General features: G+C 52.1%; 4 protein-coding genes and 1 non-coding gene across 5 annotated transcripts; 1 reads left to right on the top strand and 4 right to left on the bottom strand.

Annotated features, from left to right (window-relative positions):
* Positions 1-1,711: 1,711 nt before the first annotated feature.
* J4E93_004028 (uncharacterized protein) lies at positions 1,712-3,093 on the top strand (the record flags this gene model as incomplete). The annotated part of the gene is made up of 2 exons (XM_049341958.1): positions 1,712-2,166; positions 2,337-3,093. The coding sequence occupies 2 exons, from the start codon at positions 1,712-1,714 to the stop codon at positions 3,091-3,093; spliced, it is 1,212 nt and encodes a 403-aa protein (XP_049201463.1).
* Positions 3,094-12,304: 9,211 nt separating this feature from the next.
* On the bottom strand, positions 12,305-14,339 carry J4E93_004029 (uncharacterized protein; the record flags this gene model as incomplete). Its single annotated transcript, XM_049341959.1, has 2 exons — positions 12,305-14,219; positions 14,275-14,339. The coding sequence occupies 2 exons, from the start codon at positions 14,337-14,339 to the stop codon at positions 12,305-12,307; spliced, it is 1,980 nt and encodes a 659-aa protein (XP_049201464.1).
* Positions 14,340-15,254: 915 nt separating this feature from the next.
* On the bottom strand, positions 15,255-16,068 carry J4E93_004030 (uncharacterized protein; the record flags this gene model as incomplete). Its single annotated transcript, XM_049341960.1, has 3 exons — positions 15,255-15,364; positions 15,413-15,835; positions 16,017-16,068. 3 exons carry the CDS (start codon positions 16,066-16,068, stop codon positions 15,255-15,257), a joined length of 585 nt encoding a protein of 194 aa, XP_049201465.1.
* Positions 16,069-17,041: 973 nt separating this feature from the next.
* J4E93_004031 lies at positions 17,042-17,113 on the bottom strand. Its single transcript has one exon. It is a non-coding gene; the product is annotated as a tRNA-Ala (tRNA).
* A 2,504-nt stretch (positions 17,114-19,617) lies between these two features.
* On the bottom strand, positions 19,618-20,964 carry J4E93_004032 (uncharacterized protein; the record flags this gene model as incomplete). The annotated part of the gene is made up of 3 exons (XM_049341961.1): positions 19,618-20,160; positions 20,213-20,637; positions 20,685-20,964. 3 exons carry the CDS (start codon positions 20,962-20,964, stop codon positions 19,618-19,620), a joined length of 1,248 nt encoding a protein of 415 aa, XP_049201466.1.
* Positions 20,965-21,494: the final 530 nt, after the last annotated feature.

Raw genomic sequence — 21,494 nt, forward strand, 5'->3', positions numbered from 1 at the left:
AGCCGTTCGCAAGGCTTCGGTAGCGACGCTTCTGGCGTCAGATAGCCGGAGCAGGGCGAGCATGCTGCAGATCTTCCATGTCATCGCGCTTGTGCTCTTCCGAACCATCAGCGAATCCCTGAGACTGTTCACCGCTCATCATAATCCTTGATTCGTTGCCTCAAGCTCTGAAAACACGCTCCAGCCGCTTCCTCGACGATCGTGAACGCGGCCCTGCTACCTGCAAACGCCGCAGCCCCGTCTTGGGCGCATTGAGGCCTGACGGAAAGGAGGGCAGCAAATGGCGCCCAGTACACCACGCCGGCGAAGCCAATATCAAACCGCAGTAATGCAAATGCACCGGAGTCGTCTCCCACGTCAAAGAGTGCGAGTAGGTTGCTGATAGCTACTAACACCTTCGTGACCTCCGTGACCTCCCAAGTGGGGGACACGTCATCGCAGTACTCACCACGCAAGAACGGGTGTCGTGCTTTTTGTGTCAAGCTAACGCTGCCAATTTGGCCTGTCCTTTTCTTTTTGGTCTCGCTAAAATCTCCGGCAGACATGCTTCCTTAGATCGGATCAGCTGTGGTACGCAAGTGGTCTGTGGGTCGTTAATGTGGCGCGCCGCCAGCACGAGTCGCCAAAGCGTTAAGCGCAGAGGTAGTGGGTGTCAAGTCAGAAACGCAAAGGGTACATCCTGATCCCAAGCCCCCGGATCCCTACCGCGGCGGACGATGAGGCGGCGCCAGCCCAGGGCTTCAAGGGATGCCTGCTATTAGTATTACAGTCGCACGCTAACTCTCTCTACTGACACATCCATGCTCAATCCCTCAGACCCTACCTACCTTTGCTCCTACCAGTCTGTATCCACCACTCCCCTACGCTACTCCTCTACCTTCTCGACCTGAAAAGTCAGTGGCTAAGCACGCCCGTCATTCATCAGACCGAGTGGTTGGCCTGTTTCACCCCCTGCTCCGAAAGCCCCGGCCCATAGCCCAAATAGCTCGAGTCGATCGACCACTTAGAGCGTGAATCATCCAAAGTACCTCGCAACTGGCTACTTGGGTCATCGTCGGCACATTTAGTCTATCCGAACCTCATCACCTTACCACTGTCCTCTCCTGTTCATCCTCATACACAGCTACCCATAACACGTTTCGCCTCCCTGTTGTTGTTTACCAACTTCACAACCCCATCAACACCCACTCGACACGGATACAACCTCAGTTCCTGCCTTGCCTTTGCCCAACGCCACAGCTAGGCTGATCAAACGACGGTTTCCTGTCAATCATCTGCGAGGCTACCTTACGACAACGCCCGACTTGATCGGTACACGTTCAACTTATAGATAGCCATCTATCTGCTGTACTCCACACCTCACAGCCGCCTACCCCAACACCGCTACTGACTGACCGACTGTACATCTTTCGGCAACTTGAGCTTTCCAAGGACGCAGGTCTCTTGACAACTTTCTCCATTTTATGGGCTGGCTAGAAGCTAGTCCCTCACCGTCATCCTGGATATCAACCTTCTCCTCGAGCCTCGCGCTCGGGGCTCAGAGTCACCTGCGAGCAAGAAGAGCTCCATATCAAATGTGTCCCACTCGACAGGAGCGACCAGAGGATACACAACCGCACCTTCAGCATACACACAGTCACCTTCACAAAGAGCGTCGCCGGCGTATGCCTCTGGACCACCCGCGTACCCAGGCCCCCCGCACTACGCGCCAATGTCTGCATACCAACAGGCACCGACATCAGCACCCCAACAAGGACCCGGATCAATGCTAGGAGGACCTGTTCTACCTGCCATCTCTGAACTTCACCGACACGCTGAACCCGCACCACTCCCACACTTTCGCCCACTCTACTCCGGCCCACATGGACCTTCCCCACCCCGTCACCCACAAAATCCTAATGGCTCCCCCCCTTCAACACTCAAGCGACAGGCTTCCCAAACCCCGCTACCCGACGAAAGTCCGGCCAAGAAACAGTCCAAATGGACGCCAGAGGAGGACAACCTGACCATCGAGCTGCGGGGTCAGGGAATGAAGTGGGACGACATTGCGAAACGACTACCCGGAAGAAGCTCCATTTCCTGCCGACTACGATACCAGAACTACCTCGAGAAGCGAGCCATCTGGGACGAGGAGAAGAAAAACAAGCTCGCAAGACTCTACGCTCGGTATGTACCACTCGACAAATCCGGATGGCCAGACTTCTCCATCTTGGTCATCCGTTCCTTCGTTTTGAGCCCACAACTTTGGTTTCAGATCTACCCCAGCCCACTCTGCCGCACGCGTATGCGACGCTGTTCCGCGCACTCTACTCAAAATCAATACTGACTCTTCTTAGATTCAAGGACCAAATGTGGCAGAAGGTCGCTACCGAGATGGGCATTCCCTGGCGGTCCGCCGAATCGATGCACTGGCAGCTGGGTGAGCAGGAGATGAGCGCGCGTGCGAATGCGCCGGTGTTTCAGCTCCACCCATCTGCAACCGGCACAGGCATGAGCTCGCCATCGCAAGTGCCCGTTATACCAGCCTCTGCCCCGCATGGCTTCACGCCTGCCAACGCGCCTCAGTTAATGCCAAACCCGCCGCCGATGCCGCCGCAGCTGCATCAGGTGCCTCCGCCAATGCCTCAAGGTCCGATGCACGGCTACCACCAGCGGACCGACAGCGGTTCCAGCGCTGGCGGACGAAGGAGGAGGAACAGCTCGTTCAGTCGCAGGCGCGCAGACCCTCGCAACCGGTCCAGCGTGCCCCCTCAACTAGGCCAACCTCTTCCCCAGATTCAACCCCAGTCGGAAGAAGATCTGATCAGCGGAGCGAGGACAGCACCTGTACCAGGCATGCAGTCGATTATCAAGCAAGAGGGCAGCATCCCCAGCTACATGGAGGCGTACCACCAGAGGAGAAGAGAAGAAGAGGCCGCAGGCCCGTCACGAGCAGAGCACCACACACGGAGTGAGGGCATGAGGAGTCCCGACCGCATGTCGCAGCGCAGCGGAACCGGCAGCATCAAGAGCATGAAGCGCGAGGAAAGCGACCGACCATCGCCACCCCAACCGTCGACACCTTACGAGCGACCCGCATCGGCAGTCGCATAGACACGTCTCGCACTCGCATTATTCAACGATTTCTTTACTTGTAGTAGATGGGATATAGACATATTTCGGGATGCATGCATACACAAACATTCGGGCAGGAACCGTAATGAAGCGTGGGTATACCCAGGGGTTTCGGCGCAAACAAAGAGAGAAGGGTTCAGGAGTCATACGGGGTATACCACGAAAGCTTAGAATAGGGAACACCGCGCTGCAGAGCCTGGATGAAGATCAACGCAGGGGCATTGTTCCGCACGACTGTGGCATTTAGCGTGGGTTGGTTGTCAACATCTTTTTCCGCATGGATATCAATCTTCTTTGGCATTCTGGTTTTTCTCGCATTTGCTGAACATCATAGCGTTTGTTTCTCTCACTAGACTCGCATTTGTTTTTCTCGAACCCGTTCGTCACAGCACTGTTTTAGTGTGGTTCATTCGCATTTCTCTATTCAATCACATATCTCAACACAAGCACACTCAGCGGCATAGCGTGGCGAGGATACCTTTACACCGATGTTTTCCCCCGTCTTAGATGTTACGTGTCGAACTACGTGTTCAACCAGCTAGTTTACGGCCTCGAAGTGTATCAAAGACAACGTTGGAAAGACTTTTTTTCGCGCTCGCCACCTGTACCCTGCAAGCCAGCATGGCCAGCACATTGTCATAGTAGTAGCAAGATTATAATACAACATGAACCAAACGGTTCCGTTCATCTCCGAGAAGCAAAACCCGCCTCCATCCCTCCATCCCTCCCTAATTACGTTTCTTTCGGACCCTCCAAAGTTACCGTGTCCCTCAACATAGCAACAGGCCGTCCGGCATGACCCTGCACGTACGAGGTGTGTGGCGTGGCGGTGAACAGCAAACGAGATTCCCACCGCCGGGAAAACAACGTTCGTCTACCCCGGATCATCGTATGATGACGTAGCGGCCATGGGTGCCACACTCCCTCATGCCTGAGCAAAAGGTCGGTCAAACAGGTACCTACGTGGCCGACTCAGCGTGCGCGGAGCGCTGCGCTGTCACCGCTTCAGGGTGTCTTCAGCAAAGCTTAGCTCCAGTCGGAAATTTTTCGCCTCCTGGTGTGGGTGGGGGAGTGTGGTGGCTGTCTCACGCAGTGTCTGTCTACTACACGTTCGCCAGGAGGGTGTGGTAAAGGTGCGTTGTTCACGATCATCACGTCTGTCTCCACTAGCACAGCCTCGTAGCCTCACTTTTGGGCCACGCGATTGGGCAACACGGGGGCTGCTTTGCATGAACTTGTCTTTAGAACGGTTCGCTGTCCTTGCATGGCGCTGCAATGCGTTAAGTGTGTATGCAAACTATTTTAGGGCTTGGGCTGCTGGGTGTCGTGTCATCGGTTCTGCTGTGCAGGCAAAGAGGGTGTTGCGCCCCGCAAAAAGCAGGCGGTGCACGTGATTGGCGGGCTGGCGTGTTTGAGGATGCCGTAGGGCTGCGTGGCTGCTAATCGATAAGCCTGGCCAAATTCCATCATTCCCATGGTTGCCGCCTTTGCCTGCAGTTAGTTGCCAAAGCTAATCGGCCTCGAATTGGTGCCTTGGGCGTAAACCAAACTTTGTTGTGTGCGCGCGCGCGCGCTCTCCGCTCCCGTCCCACTCGGAGTACAAGGCTGAGATGTGCTCTGCACGTGCCCCAGCCCTCACGAACCGCTTTGAAACAGCCTAGTTCAACCCGCCCAAGGCACGCCCTCTCACCACCCAACCTGCCCAGTGCGTGCCTTTGCAGAAAAGAAACCTTCCATGATGCTTCTAGAAGGCCACGCCTAGTCCAAAGTCTATGCCCATGACATATTCCCCTTGCCGTCGCCGTCACGCCCACCCACCTACCCGCCAGTTCGTTCGCGCCAATATCCACGACATCGCATTCAGGCAGATTGTGTCATTCATCTACGTGCCGTCAGGCGAGTCGGCATAAAAAACCAAAACACGGCGCAATGCCGAACTAAAGCCAAAGCAGCGTGACCTGGCGCATGGGACGACAAACTCGAACCATGCAACATGACACAAACGGAACGGTAATGGGCAGACGAACCAAGACGGCGACCATGGGCACCGCTCCTTACGTTACTTTTTTCCCCGGGGCTCGGCCATGCGACGCAATAGGTGTTCGCATGATCGGGGAACGAATGGGTGAACTATTGTCAAACGGCCGAGCCGCTCCTCGGCGCTGCTCGTGTTGCGTTGCATAAACAAATCACGGCGCAAAAGAGGTTATGCATGAACAGTGTCGTTATTCTCACGGGCACTGACCGGCGATCGCAGCCCTTCGAGAAGCCTTCCCGATACGGCATGGGAGCATGGGTAGTCGAGGGCCAAATCTCCCACCTGTTCGCCAAACGCGAATCATGGGCGCTGACATGCCACCACTCGCACACGACTGTGCACATGACGACACCCTTTCACTTGACACATACACAGATCCACCCCAGGGCCTGCCTCCACCCATCCCTTTCTGCGTTCAGTGCACACCAGGAGTGTGCGGCTAGGAGTGCCTGGCGTCGCCTTACCCGCGCGAACCTTCTCATCGGCTTTGCCACATCGTACGACAATTATGACATGTTGGTTCACATATCGTTGTCGCAGGATTGCAACCATCCTGCATGCCGGTTCTCTGATCGTCCGGGATCGCTGCCTTGGGCCGAAACAACTGACAAGGGCGAGCATGGCAATTGAATGGGTCACTCGCAGGAGCGAGAGAAAAAACCGTTCCGTGACATGTGTGTGGGCCAGGCACGTCCGCCGCTTGCATCAGGGCTGTTCCATGGAAACAGTGTCGAGGGCGCTGTCCCTTACTTCTTGCTGCCCACGCGTTTGGCGGCGAACTGGCTCCGCGTTCCATGTCATGCGACATGGGGGCTGGTCCTGAAGCAGGCTAAGCCGTGCGGGCGGGAAGACCAAAATCGAACGTCTCAAGAATGTTCTTTGCATCATCCCTCCCCACGTGCCATCTAATTTCGGCCTTTGGCTTGGAGCTTGCGAGCAGCGCGCGAACAGATGAGATTAGGCCGATCGGAGCCCTCTCCGTCGCCCGCCATGCGCACATTGACATTGCGATGTGGTCATGTCGTTATTTGGGGGATCGGAACCTTTCGCTCAATGTCATCATCCCTCGACGAGGCAGCTGAACAGACCTCGGGCTGCTGAGACAGGCGTATGTCTGTTCGCGCAAAGCTGCATGGGGCTTTCGCCAAAAGTAAAAAGGGAAATCGGCTCACATCAGCTCATACAGCAAGCCACCCAGCCAGCGCTCGTCGCCTCCTGCGTCAAAGAAGCAGCCCAATGCAAATAAACGTGCAAACACTCGCCAATCCATACAACCCAACAAGCAAGTATTGCACTATAGTATTGTACATGCAGTAGTAGATCTATAGTTTGGTTCAGCATCCGAAACCCACACATCGGCATCCGACACCAGATGCCCAACGGCTTTCCCACGGTGTATCCCGCAACCGCATTCCTCATCCGCAATGACAATGGAAATTATCACCGCGGCGAAATCGCGATTCCATGACGATCGCAAACCCGAGACATAGCGCCCAAGTGGGACGACGTGACACTCCGCACACCGCAGAATTTCGGTGCGATTTCGAGTCAGAAAAAGGGAAAGGACAGACGAATGCGAGATTAGTGGCGCCGATCGAATAGTTCACGCCCTGTTCACCCAGACATGCTCGCCCGCCCCTCCATCCCCCCAAAGGGGAAAATGAACGAACCGCATGCCCGCTAATGGAAGCACCAAGACTAAACAAGACCGAGATCTTTTTGCTTTTTTGACAAAGCACGCGACAGGCGAGCTGACTACATGATTCATGTTTGAAATCTTTCGCGCGACCTGTCTGCTGGTTTACTAAGGTCACAGTAAACCTTGGTCCTTCGACCTCGGGCAGTTCTCCATCGCGCAATTCGCTCCGGCATTCAAAGCCGACCGCGACCGCACGAGTTTGGTACTTTCGGCGTCGTTTTCGCCGGTCCCACACCGTTCTTGTGAGAGAATCGCGACTTGCACTAGGTTAATCCCTCGTCACGAGCAGCACTGAGGAAACATGATGAGACGACCAGGAATCAGCGCATCATCAAATCTGGAGTAGATTCCAGATTGGCAGGATAATGGGATGCCTTAAAAATCCGGTGCAGCTGTTTTGGGTTGTGCCCATACCTTACCCCGCTTAATTAACAGAGTGCTGGGAATTAAGGCTCTCCGAACTTCTGCGACAAGTGACAGATGGATCTGTGTGTGACTGGCCTATGGCACGACAGCGGACGAGGCGCATGTGAGGCTGAACACATATCATGTGATTGTGATTGTTTTAGGTATGCCGATTGGCTGTCGGTTGCGCGTTTGGAAATTGTTTTGAAACGTGGTGTCTCGTGGTTAACATTTCGACGAGACCAAAGCTTAGTGGGGTTGATGACGGTAGCTGACGGTAGTTGGTAGGGTGATGATGATGGAAAGAGATGGCAGGATGGCTTACAACCCATACTGCCAAACTGCCAAACACGACACAGATGCCATGGAGGCCTCAGGCTGGTCTGGCCAAGGTGTTGCAGCTGAATGCGAATTGCGCAAAGGAGCGGTGTCACGGACACTTCTTCCACACCTTCAATTTCTGCATCTGGTGTCGCCGTTGCTGGTTCGAGGCGAGGTAACGGCGAGCTAGTCTTGCATCTCTACTGACATCGTTGCCCTTGCATCCTTCCTCCACCGTCTAGATCCCATGAAACTCCATGGTTTCTTTCGTTACCGGCCGAGACATTTCCCTCCGGCGGGAAGGAAACAGAACGCAAATACTCTCTATTGTTAGCGAGATAAGTAGTGCAAGGTACCACACCCGTGGTCGTGCGTATCCATCTTCACCGGACGTCACAAAGTCGTTTAGTTTGAAGTTCGGATCAAGGCTGGTGGCGGCGCAAGGGTCTAGTCGGGACTGACTACACTATTACAGTGTTCTACACCGCTCCACACCGCTACAACAACAACAACTCGACTATACCAGGGCGAGAACTGGGCGAGAACTGTTGTTGGATAAGTGGCTTTCTGTAGGTTTCCGGTATGTATATCCTCCACCGGATTGTGGCAATGTACATAATGTCGGAGGCTGCGAAATCTTATTTTGGACATGCAGATGGCAGATGGATGTTTTTACACCGCTTCTCACCGCTCGATATCGCCATGGGAGAGGCTGTGTAGGAGTAGTGTATACAGGTGGAGATGACGGTAGTGGTAATGGTAGTGGTACTGTATCTTGAATGCAGGTCTCGGTACTTCTATCATGGTAGCCGTAATGTACGAGGTCTAGGGGAGGCATGCATCTGAACTACCCATGAACGTTTCGCTTGTGGACTACACTACACTGTGTCCAGGGTGGATGGAGAGTGAGATGAAGATAGGCAAGGTGGAGGGCGTACAACACATGGCTGGCACACCGCTTCCACACGCAGTTGGAGTTAGGTTTGAACGTGGCGAATGTGTACTTCGATGAGATTCTATGTGTTACTGTGGATGTAGAAAGTTAGGTCGTAGAGGCAGTGATGACAACGCGTGATAAACTGGCATAGGTGTACCGCGTAGTCTCACTACGCGTAATATTGTAATGTTCTACTTCATCATGATGTCTCCAAGAACTACATCCCTTGAACATCAGCTCTGGTGTGGTTTTCTCCTCGTTCTCGTGTACTAATTTCACATGCAGCGATAGGTAAGTACCTTCAAACGAGGCTGATAGCTGATCACTTGCTCACGGTGTGACACGAAGTGCAATGGAACCCACATAGATGCATGGCAATGTACATCTCAGGGAAAGATGACAGCCAGTCAATCTTGTGTAACAGCTGGCTGATTGGATAACATAACTTCGGCATGGTCGCGTTTTAGCCGGTACTTTAGTACTAGGTTCGTTAATTAACTACTTGTTCTAATTTTATTAAATTTAACATTTATACCTATTCTAGTAATTCTTCTATACGCTATACGCTACTACAGCCTATTTTTAGTATTTACTAAGGTAATACTATACTAAGACTATCTATATAATATTCTTATTACTAAATAAAAACTTTATAAATACTGCTTTATTCTTATTTATAATAATAGGCTAACTAATCTTAACTATTAGCTTTTTTATTTCTTCTATTTACTACCTAAAGTAGTACGCTACTATTATAGTATTAAACTATCTACTAACCTATATAGTTTCTAGAATACTTTACTATTTCTTTATTATAAGTATATAGCTTTCTATTTTTATTACTACTATTATAGCTTTACTATTAATATTTTAGACTTTATAGTTATATTTAGTAGTTATAAAAGTAGCTATTTAGATATTAGGTATAGTTATATATATACGCAGAATCTTAATAGTTTTAATAGCTTATAGCTTTAAAGTATTAATACTTAGTTATTTAAGTATATTTAGTAAGAAATTTATAAGCTTTATTATAGTAGAAGCTATAAAAAAGATAGCGTAGTAGTTAAATATAAAGAATATTTTATAGCTTTTAAGTTAGTAAGAGTAGTAGTAATAATAATTACTAATAGTACTTACTTAGTATTCTAGGCAATATAGTATAAAAGAGAAAGAAAAGAAGAATTAGAGTAGAATTTTGTATATAAGGCTTTCTTTTACTACTATAACTATACTTTATAACTTTAGTTATTTTTTTATACTTAAAAGAGCTTATAAAGTTTTATAGTACTATTATAGAGGTACTTTCTAATAATTTAAGAATTTTTTTATTTATAGCTTATCTCTAGGCTTAGCGCTTAAAACTCTTACCTTTAGCTAATTATTGCTATAGGTAGGCAGAGAGCCTATTTTTTTGTAAATTTACTTATTTAGAAGTACTCTACATACTTTAATAATCTAGTGTAAACTTAACAATCATGACTTCGGCATACAAGCCGCGGGCTGAGTGATACAAGACGCCGATGCAGACGTAGATGCAGTGATAGGTGCAGCTGTAAGATGTACGGGATAGACCCAGTGGATCTAATGATGGAAGAACTACAGTGGTGCTACGAGTGTATGAGAATGAGGCTTGGGATGTTGGAGTGACCGGGGGAATGTCGACGTAGATTTATGACGAGATACCGAAGTGTCACTCCAACTCCACTGATATTGGTCGCGGTGTCTCTGTCAGATGAGAGTGACTGAGACTGGTGACGTAGGAGCCAGTCGATGAAAACACTTCTCCTTCGCCATACGACATGTACTTTGCTAGCCTCCATCTAATGGACTCCAAGGTATGAAAGCCCATGTTCCGTGCCCTCGAGATCTTTTGCAACGTCAGTATGCAGTCCGTCACTGTCACGTCGTTGTACCACAACTCGCATTTACCCATCATCCGACACCTTCCCCTACTCATACTGATCTCCCTAGCCATGCCTACCCGCGCAACGGCAGCTCGCAGTACACCAAACCACCAAAAACAAAGCACGAGAACCCGGTAAATGAGCGGTGAACCTGCGTTCTCTTCTCTCATCTGTAGCGATAGATTGGCAGTGCGGGAAGCCGCAGTCTCTTCCGCGGAAGCAAATAATTCCGAATCGAGCGAACACGCATAATCAGATCCGTTGATGCACCGAGTCGACATGCAAAGACAAATCGACATATGTCATCATCCACATCCCTGACCATATCTCGACGCGTACTCGTATGAAGGCCCTATCCAGATCTAGACACGATCACCTACACATGCGATATAGTATCTACTCATCGCAGGCAACCGCGCTTCACCCGCTTCACCCGCTTGCCACAAACCCTCACGCTCACAATAACCCCGGCGCTTAGTCGCTCGAAAGTATCGCCGGACAAACATCTGCAGCATGCGCCCCACTCACACCATCTCCACCATGGCGCGAACACGTCGACAAGCGCGAACATGCAGGGAAAAGAACAGAAGAAGATAGAAGACCATCAAGGTTCTTTTACATTGTGAGGCCAAAAAGAAGCTTCGTAAATTCCATGCTGCATGTAACGTTGACCGCTACACGAGCCGAACGAATCTCACACTCTCTTTTTCCATACATTCACACCGCTACTGATTCAAACATGTGTATGCAATAGTCCAACAAAACAGCGATGTGGCGAACTCTTCTCCATCATCATCATTCCGCCTCTTCGACATGCAGTTCCCTCGCCTGAGCAAAGAACACACGAGCCGTCCCGGTGCCGATGTTCTTGATACTATAAGTATTGCCTATTGTGATTGACCACTCGTTAGCTGCGTGTGCTTTTGGACCAATGAGAGCGCGAGAAAGGGTTTGAGCAAGGAAACAGCGGCAAAGTGAGCGCCACGCGAAGCGATGGTTGGCTGACGGCCTCCAGGGCGGGGAAATTTGCGAAACGAAAAGAAAGGACTGGAGTGGGAGAGCGCAAGCGGATCGGAGAGGCGGGTTTGTTGTGCTCAGTGTTTGTGGCGCGCCGTAACCGCGCTCTTCAGTCTCTTTGCCTGATGGCTTAGAGCAAGTTTGGTAACCGCCACAAGAGCAAGCGAACGACAATGCTGTGCACCGTCGGTTGGGCGAGGCTTTAGCGTCAATGGTTACACAGCATGCTGCAGTCAGCGCCACGCCCATGCGGGTGACGAGAATCGGGTTCGCTTCGCCAGTGTGCTCGCTTGCCCTGGTTGCTTGTCGGACGCGCCCCTGGCCGGCCCCCAATGTCGTGCCATGTTGCAGAGCAGGAACGTACAACGCGGGCATGCAAGTGTGGTGTGAGATGGGGATATGCAAACACCCGGATGGCGTCGAGCATAATGCAACGGCTGTCGTACAGAGACGGGGGAAGTAAGGGAAGGCGGATGGGGGGTTGTTGTAGCGAGTGCATGCATGGAAAGAAGTGAAGGAGCACGGCGACAGGTCTTTTCATGCTGCCGTGCATCTTGGAGAATGTGCTGAAGTGACAGAGAATAATGATGAGAAAGAACGTACCTCGAGGGACTTGCCAAACACCTTGCTTGTGGACTGTGAACTCGTTCTCATGCACACGTACCTCCACAGTACCAGACTGTACGTTGAAGATCATGTGCATGTACCGTGAGTTCTTCGTGCGCTTCATCTGATCCGGACCGAGTTCGATGAGACCCCAGTTGAAGAAGTTGCCGATGGATCCAATCTTTGCGTATTTGAAGCCGCCATCTCCGACGGCTACGGGCTCGACACCCCTTTCGTTCCATGCGATGGCTGTGATATGGTTAGTGACACTTGATCGTTCTTGAGGTTTGAGGCCACTTACTGTCTTCGATGATGTCGTTAGAGGGAACCTCACCAACAGTGTCGAAACCTCTAAAGTTGCCAACAAGAGTGCCTTGCTCTTCCCAGGGGTCGAGCTCGATTTCCTCTTCTTCGACAACAGTGAGCGCCCTTTTTTTGCTCTTGTAGCTGGACTTCTTGGTGGGTCTCCTCTCTTCCTCTACTGCTTGACTCTTCACAATCGACGACATGCTGCCATCGGGCTCATAGGAGATGTGATCGTTCTTCCAAAAGTCGATAGGCGCAACACGATGTCTGCCTGTTCGTCCTATGCGAGCGACATTGTCGGGATCCATCTCGCGGAATACCGAAAGATGTCTTCCCCGTCCGAAGCGTGAGCCGGCTGATGTCGCAGATATTTGATCGATATCCTTTCTGCTGAGAGGGTTTCCGTACGCATCTACCAGCTTGCCGGCCTCCTCGCTCTCCGCCTGTGGAGTCTTGGATTTCGATACTCCATTGGACCTTGGCTCTGCACTTGCCGATTTCGCCTTGGACTCTGCATTTGCTTTCGGTCTGCCCACAGGTTTCGCGGGCTTTGTGAATTCTGCATTGGACTTCTTCGCTGGTTTGGCCGATGCTGATGCTGATGCCGATGCTGAAGATGTTGCTTTGTCGCCATTTGGCTGCGCTTTAGCTGGTCGTCCGCGCTTCTTTTGTGCAGGCGCTTCCTCGACTTGTTCCGACTGATCTACTGAGTCGTCGGCTGGCGCTTCAATAATACTGTCGTCTTGTTCCCCATTTGGCTGCGCTTTTGCCGGTCGGCCGCGCTTCTTCGGTGCAGGCGCTTCCTCGACCTGTTCTGATTGATCTACTGAGTCGTCGACCGGCGCTTCAACGATGCTGTTCTCTTGCTCGCTAACCGGTTGCACCTTGGGTGGCCGTCCTCGTCGTTTCGGCGCAACGGGTACTTCCTCAACCTGCTCAGATTGATCGATCGACTCATCCACGGGCGCGTCCAGTTCGCTGACGTCGGATACACGTTGTGAGCGTCGGCGCTCAGCAGGCGCAGTCTTCTTGCTCTTCTGTGACTCCGAAGCTTGCGCTGCGGTAGGGCGGCCCCGTTTGCGCGGCTTCTCTGCTGGTTCCTGCTCCCCTTCTGAAACCTCCACAACATCGCTCTTTCGTTTCCTACCCCTCTTGGCCTTCTCTTTTGGTGGTTCTGGAACAATTTCAGACTCCTCCTCACGATCCAGCTCCTCAAGGTCTTCAACAACTTGGTCATCGGCCATGCTCTCGTCGCCTCCGATTTGCGCAACAAAACTCTCCTCAGCGGCGACTCCCAACTCGTTGGCAGTGATTTCTTCCTGCACAATGCTCTCTTCAAATATAGCGCTCTCTGCCGGGCCCGGCGATTCTTCTTCCGGTATATCGTACACGTCTGATCGCTTTCCTCGTCGCGCGCCTGAGCCGCTCAGGGCTGGCGTCTCTTGTAGGCTTGATTCGTCCTGTTCGAAGTCGAGGCGTCGCGCAATCGGCTGTGCGGAGTCGCGGATGGGGCTGGATGGGGGAGGAGAGCTTCCCCTCGGGGCCATAGAGGATTGCCGTCGCGGCGAGGATCCGAGGTTGGTCTTCTTGGGTGATCGCGATCGGGGTGGAGGGAGGAGCGTTCGGTTGTTGCGCAAGATCTGGTGGGATGTGGTAAGTTCTGGCATTGAGCCTGGCGGGCCTGTTAGTGACATCCCTCGCGATTGCGTCGATGTCTGCGCACTCTCTTGTATTTCCATCGAGCCTGATCCTGTCGCATCATTCCCTTGTTTGGGCGGGGACCTCTCTGGCGACGAGAAGATGCCGGATATCGGTTCGAGGCCATGTTCGTCGTACACGCCTTTGTCTGCGAGTGTGATGCCAGTCTTCCTGCGCAATGTTAGTTATTGTTTACGCGCATGCATTGGAGCGTCTCTCTGCCTACCTTCCCTGCACGCCAACGTTGTAGTAATTGTTTTCGCGCGCTTCGCGTTTCTTTGTGGGCGCCATCTTCAGAGTCTTGTCCGCAAGGAATGAATGCGCGTGTTGGTGCGGGTGACGCGTCGGTGGTGTCGCGGTTGGATCGCGAGGGTGCTGTCGATAAGTTGTTTGGGTTTAGGCGGGATGTAAACTAACCGTTAACGGCGGGAAGGCACAGGGTCTTGGCGCCTTCCCCTCCAACTCCAACCCGCCCATCGCCATCACATAGGCCATCACGAGATGTAGTACAGCGTCTATATGCATTTCTTAGTCTAATGCAATCAGCTCTTTGTGACTTTGACATGCCACTATCAGGACTTCGGTTGCCCAGTGTGACATCACGGAGCCACCCAAGAGTACATGCATGGCAGCATCCCACCCACCGTGACAAACTAGTTTAGCGCACATCCATCACGGTGCATGAAAACGGCGCAGTATAAGTTGAGGAGCCCACCCAATCGTGGGGACTTTTCCGGTTTCTTCATTCAACCTCAGCCGGCTCTCAGTTGCTAATTCGCATCCCAGACACCAGTCATCCGCCAAAACGAGAGAACACCTCGCTCTCCTACAGCCACAGTCGTCGTGCAGACCACGCACTGCTTCATTCATTGCTCGCATCAAGCATCCGCTCTCCCATCCACCCACATTGTATCTCCCACCAAACGCTCTTCCTGGATCAAGACTTTTTCCCATAACCAACTCTCTTGATGTACAGCCAAAACAGGAAAAGGCCGTCCAATCATGCCCGGGCGACGATGTGCTTTTCGTGAAGCGTCGAAAAACGGCAGCGAGCCGCTGAATGAAAATATACAAGAAAAGAAATCGTAAGCATGTCGATGATTCGTCACATCGTGGGCGCAATCTCCAACGTCGCTCATGGTATCAGAGCGACTTGGCAGTTCGAAACTCGTTCCAGATCAAAACATCGACGGCATCTGGAACGCCCTACTGGGGGCAGGCGCTCTGGACGTGGCCGGGCTGCTTGCAGCGGTAGCACACGCGCTCAGATGAAGTCTCCTGGGGGCAGTCGCGCGACAGATGGCCAACCTCGCCGCCTGATAAAGGTTAGTCATGCTCTTCCAAGTTCGTCGCTGTGTACTTACAGTTGTAGCACTTCTGTCCCTGGGTGCAGTCACGGCTCATGTGACCGAAACCACCGCACGAATAACACGTGGTTTGGCGAGCACCTCCGTAGCCACCGGCACCACCGCCGTAGCCTCCACGACCGCCGCCGTAGCCGCCAGCAGCACCGCCGTAGCCACCGCCCTGGGAGCAGTTGCGGGCAATGTGACCGACCTGGCCGCACTTGTAGCACTCTTGGCTGGGGGCGCCACGGCCACCCATCTGGGCACCGCCGTCCTTGGTGCACTCGCGCGAGATGTGGCCGGTGCCACCGCAGCGGTAGCAGGTCTTCTCAGCCTGGGGAGAGGTGCACTCGCGGCTCACGTGGCCCTTCTCGCCGCAGTTGTAGCAGGTTGGGGTACCCTTGGTGGGGCACTCGGCAGCGCGGTGAGAGGAGTCTCCGCCTGGACATGGTCAGCGCGTGTTCAAAGATGCAGTTCCGAGTCAGGCATGGTGGTCTCCGCGCTTGAATACCGATCTGGACCTGTCGCTGGACCCTGAGGCGTGACGCTCTCGCGATCTGATATACAAAGCGGGGCCGCATTCGGACCGTGTCACCGCATCGTGGGTATAGAGTCAACTTACAGTTGTAGCAGCCACGGCCACCGGCAGCGGGAGCAGGTGCTTGGTAATCCATTTTGTAGAGTTGGAAGGCTGGTGAGTGTTAGCTGTAGTCCGCACGCGCCATGCCGTGATGTCGGGCTTTGTTCTTACCGAAGTATCGAAAGGGTAAGGGAGTGACGTTAGAAGATGATTGTCTTCTAAAAAGGTATTGAAATAGTCGTTCAAAAGTCGCACACCACCAATTGTTTGATTATCGGAAGCTGAGGGGTTGGATCGTTGGAGAGAGAGAGCGAGGGGCACAAGGTCGACTGCTGAAAATATCTGTTCGGGCTGGGTTGTGCTTGCCGCTAGTCTAAGCGAAATACGGTCTAGCTTCACCGTTCATTCTTGCCTTCAAGGTGGGTCTGGTGTTTGCGCGAAATCAGGGACGGCGTCGCTGTGGTTTGTGTTCCTGTAGGGGTCCGGAACAATAGGGCTTTGACTTCACGCACAGTGCAGATATGCGCGTGATTGGAACTGCTGTTCATGGTACCTAAGTCGGCTTCGACGTCATTGGAAGGGGAAGCATCGCTTGACAGGCCTCGTGCAGATCTCGGGATGCATATGCAGCTAACCTGGCGTGGAAAGATTGAGTAACCGAACGATCGCACACGTGGCTGCATGTAATATTGATGCCGAGGCACGAACAGGTGGTCAGCGGGAGATCTGGTATCGGTTGAAGATGTCGAGGTGAGATTCGGTTCAAATGGTGTTGCGAAGTGCTCTCTGCCGACTTCAATGCCAACCAGCGTACACATCAAATACATCAACGCATGCAGCACCACCGATGAACAGCATTCACAAAGCAATGTTCGTGTTCCTAAGGTAGACCCTGAAATCTCGGAAAGATATTTCGATGTTCTAGACCCGCGCAAAAAGTCGGGTGGTGTCGTGGTGCCCCCACATCCGGCCAAAAAAAAAGCTTTCATCCCATGTCCACCACCCCCCTCCCAAAGCTTCACCACCACAACCACGACCCATCCTATACCTCAGGAAGCGCAAAAAGCTGGACTTGCAGGGAATCGAACCCTGGACCACTCCCATGCTAAGGGAGTATTATACCACTAAACCACAAGCCCGATTTGACCCTTTCTTGAAAGGAACCACTTCTCCGAAGCGGCCGCTGTTGCAACTCGAGGAGCTGCTTGTTGATGGAGGATTTTGAAAATGGTTCGTAAATAATCCAAGGCAATCGAGGTACAGAGCAGGTTATCAGGCTCGTGTTGGTAAGATGGGAGGTCTAGTAAGATTGTGGAATAGTGTCAGACATCGCGAAGGGGTATTCACGAACACGACCCACTTTCGATGTAATCGCCCCTCCATTCCGACTCAAAAAAGGCCTCATTGTGCATTTGTAAACGAGAAAGAAGTCTACGCGTTCGTTCTTCTGGTTTGCCCAGGATTTGTCAGTCCCTCAATCCACTTCTATTGACGTGGACATGTTTGACTCTGGGAATGATGAATAAGATGTTGCGTTAACTATAGAATGCATGCGCTTGTGGACATCATCGACAACCTCTTCAAGTCTAGTCTAGCCTTCGACCAGTATCAAAATGATTGTGAGAATTTGCATTTGACGACTACAATGACCTTGTAGCTTTTGATCATTACGTGACTGCGGAGGCTGGCGTATAGAAACGAGTGCCTCGTGTACAAACTAAGTGGTATGTCTAGAGTTGAAGCATGCATGGCAGTAAGAGCTTTACACGTTAAATGGTACAACAAGTGTTGAAGTATACCTCGCCTTCTGTCACAATAAGTTCTCAAGGATCGATACCGCGAATACCTCTACGGCAGGTTATCCAGAATTCTGTTCAGGTAAAGGCAAAGTGATTCCAGGCAGTGTGGTTCTAGAGAGTGTGATTATGGAGAGTGTAAAAGTGGTATGAAGATGTCTTGTGCGGGATGTAAGCAGATTCAAAGACTTTGACTACCGGCGTTAGATGCGTGATAGCAGAAAACAATGTGAAGTAGAAGAGCGACCTTGACACATGTGCGAAGAAGTGTGCGGCTATGCGCTCGAATATTCTCAAGTAGCACAAGAGTCAACTGTGGTAGTCCCTTCGCTAGGTGTGCATGTCTGTCATGGCATTGAAGTAAGCTGCACTCAGGAGACTCGAGAAGGCAGTCGTGCAATGCAAGTAGGGCTCACGTCTTCAAGCAAACTATAGCGCTAGATCTAGTTTGAACGGCGCCAGGATGATTGCAGTTCAAGTTACCTTTAGCAACTCGTTCTGATACTAGAAAATGTCTAACAGTAAGAGAGTAAAGGTACGATAGTGTACAAAAAGCTAGCGAGTGTTTTGTAGTATAGTAACAGCGTCGAAACTCAGAGAACTAGCACAGCGCCTAGTCATGATAGGACAGGCGAAGAAGAGGCCGTGCTAAGTTTCTTCATAACAATCAGCGCACTATACCGCTAGGTTTCAGTGCGAGGGAATTCTGTTGCTTATATCTTACCAGACGTGTTCCAAGACGTATAACTATGCTTAAGCATGCGATCTTGCTTTGCATTAGCATACGCGCTACATCTTTCTACCTTCGCACGGAGAACATGTACTACGCGCTTATGAAAACATCGACCAAAAGACACGTCTCTGCGTTCTATCTTCATATTTAGAAAGCGCGATATCCTCGATTATTCCAGCGCGGAAAAGACTTGCGCACGAGTACATGAAGAACGAACACAAACAAGCCCGAAAGGCCCATCATATGAAACATGTGTATACAAGACTTTATGGCCAACGATTGCATTTTGAAAAGCTATTCTCAGCTATCCACCACCCCCATCAACCATCTAATCCCCAATCCCCAAAACTAGAATACATGAAGAACTGAACAACAACATCCAAGCACATCTACCGGCAGTCACCGAACCCAGGCTGGCATCCAAACATCTTCATGCAGGACAGCAGGCTGTTTCCGCAGATACCAGCGGGGCTGCAGCAGTTACCCCAAGCAGAGCCCTTGCAAGTCTGCTGGGTGCGCGCACCACACAGGCGGTTCTTGCTGACTTTGAGACCCGCGGGGGAGGAAGTAGCAGCGGGGGCGGATGAGGTGCGTGTACTGGTGCTGGTGCTGGTGCTGGTGGTAACAGGGCGGGTAGATGTGGATACGGTAGTAGGTGCAGCAGTAGTTGGAGCAGCAGTGGAAGGAGCCGCAGCGCTCGAAGGTACCGGGGAACCAGAAGAACCAGCGCAGTTTCCGAAGAGCGGGTTGCAGCCCGTTCCACAGTAATCGGTCGTCTTACCGCAGAAGCCGTATTGAGAGCAGCACTCGCCGTCTACAAAACCAACGCACGTGAAGCCAGATGTGCCACCGCAGGAGCCATCTGTAGTAGTGACGAGACCGCTGGGAGCAGAAGTAGGAGCAGAAGCGGACGAAGAAGCACCGGTAGCTGCTGGCTGAGAAGCACTGCCACTTCCAGATGAAGGGGCAGTGCCATTGTTGCCACATTTTCCGAAACCGGCCTGGCAGCCTACTCCGCAGTGACCGTCGGTGTTTCCACAGAAGCCGTAGCGGGAGCAGCATTCGCCTTGGGCGAAGCCTACGTGGATGTCAGTGGGGTGAAGTGTAGTCCAAATCAAGAGGTCGTACCAAGGCAGGTGAAGCCAGATGTGCCTCCGCAGGTAGCGTCGGTGGAAACACCAGTAGGAGTGGCAGCTGGTGCGGCGGAACTAACGCTTCCAGATGATGTAGGGCCCGCGACAGGTGGTGTGAAGACCGATGTGGTGGCTACGCGACCGGAAGAAGCGTCCCGGTACCAGTTTGTCTGAGGCTCGCCCAAGCACTCGCCCAGAGTAACCAGCTTGTATCCCTTCGCCTGCATGGTTTGGATCATGTAGCCAGTCAGGTTCTTGGCTGTCTGCTCGTGGATATCGTGTGCGATAGCCTGGAAAGCGTCCACCTGGGGATTGCTGGGGTCGATGGCTTTCTTGACGTTGTCCTTGGCGTTCTGGATCTTGTCTGGGGTCACGTTGTTGTAGTCGTCGGTGTCGAGGTCGAAGTAGGAGACGACGTAACCTAGGTCAGCGAGGTCCTTTTGGCATCCTGAGGCTGCGGTGCAAGAGGAGTATGGCGGGCGCATGTAAGTGGGGAATTTGCCCATGATGTTGGCGAAGGCCATCTACGGACTTAGTTAGTACTTCTCATGGGTTATTCATAGCCGAACATCTTACCTCGTTCCTAACCATCTGGTCGTATCGCTGTTGACTGGTGATGGCGCTAAGATCTTGATGCGACCATGTGTGACTGGCAACTTGATGACCTTCGGCGATCATACGCTTGATGGTAGCAGCCCATGGCTTGCTCGGGTCGTCGATTGCGCCCTTGTTGATGTTGACACCGGTGACGAAGAAAGTGGCCTTCGCTCCGGCAGCCTTGTACTGATCCAACACACCTTCAGTGTAGATGTAAGGACCGTCATCATATGTGATAGCGATCGTGTTTGGCTCGGTGCAGTCGTAGATGCCTTCTCCACCGTACGGCTGGTTGCCGAGCTTGGGACGAGCAATGTTGCGAGTGCTGCCTCCAGTAGGGAGTTTGTTGGCATCACAGGCAGGGCCATACTGGAACTGACAGTCTGGTGCTTCGCAGTAGTCACCTATGAAGATTAGCACTTGTCTCTCAAGTTGTACCCGAATACCTTACCTCCTTGACCACAGTAGCCTTCTACAGAGCAACAGTAGCCCTCCGCGCAGCTTGCACCGCCGTTGTTCGGCCCGCACCGACCATCAATACCACCTTGACGCGCCGTCAAACGTAGATTGGGCCCTGCAACGTGCGCCGCATGTCCACCAAGAATATTCCTGCTCCTCAGTTGACCAATCTCTCGGGGTCCAAGGCCAACGATCTTCGGTACAGGGAAGTCGCTGTGAGCAGCCACGAGGGGTGCGACCAGAGCCGCAGCGTATAGTCCAGTGTAGCGCATTATGATAACGTGACTATGAGTACAACCAAAATATAATTGAAGAATAAACGAGTGTAAGATCAAGAAGATCGACCGATATTAAGTCCGAAGAAAAGGTAAAGACGACACTGTAAAGAGTGAACAGAACGCCTTTTGACCTTTTCACAAAGTGGGCAAGGAAAAAAAGATAGACCAAGAGAAGCAACAAAGGGATGTGGGTGCGAATTCCATATAAGAGGCGACAGAACTACCGCATGCCCAGACATTAGAAAAAGATGCCCACGACGCCCGTGGAGCGTGTAGTGTGCTTGGCTATGGGACGGGTCAGCCGCCGCGCGTGTCAGATTTGGTCGAGGCTGACACTGAGACTGCGATACAGGAGGTAGCCCGCTAGCGGAGAGTTAATAATGTAAGTCTTGACAGGGAGTGTGCTGGGTAGGAATATGAGTAAGATGAGGTCTTTGATCGAGCCTGCGGGGGTCATTCAATCGCATGCGGGCTTCCACGACTTCTGCCTTTCTCGGAATTCGGACATGATTCCAGCTCGCAAC

Source organism: Alternaria ventricosa (assembly GCF_023758065.1).
Source record: "Alternaria ventricosa strain BMP 2768 chromosome Unknown scaffold_5, whole genome shotgun sequence".
NCBI classification, from domain to species: Eukaryota; Fungi; Ascomycota; class Dothideomycetes; order Pleosporales; family Pleosporaceae; genus Alternaria; species Alternaria ventricosa.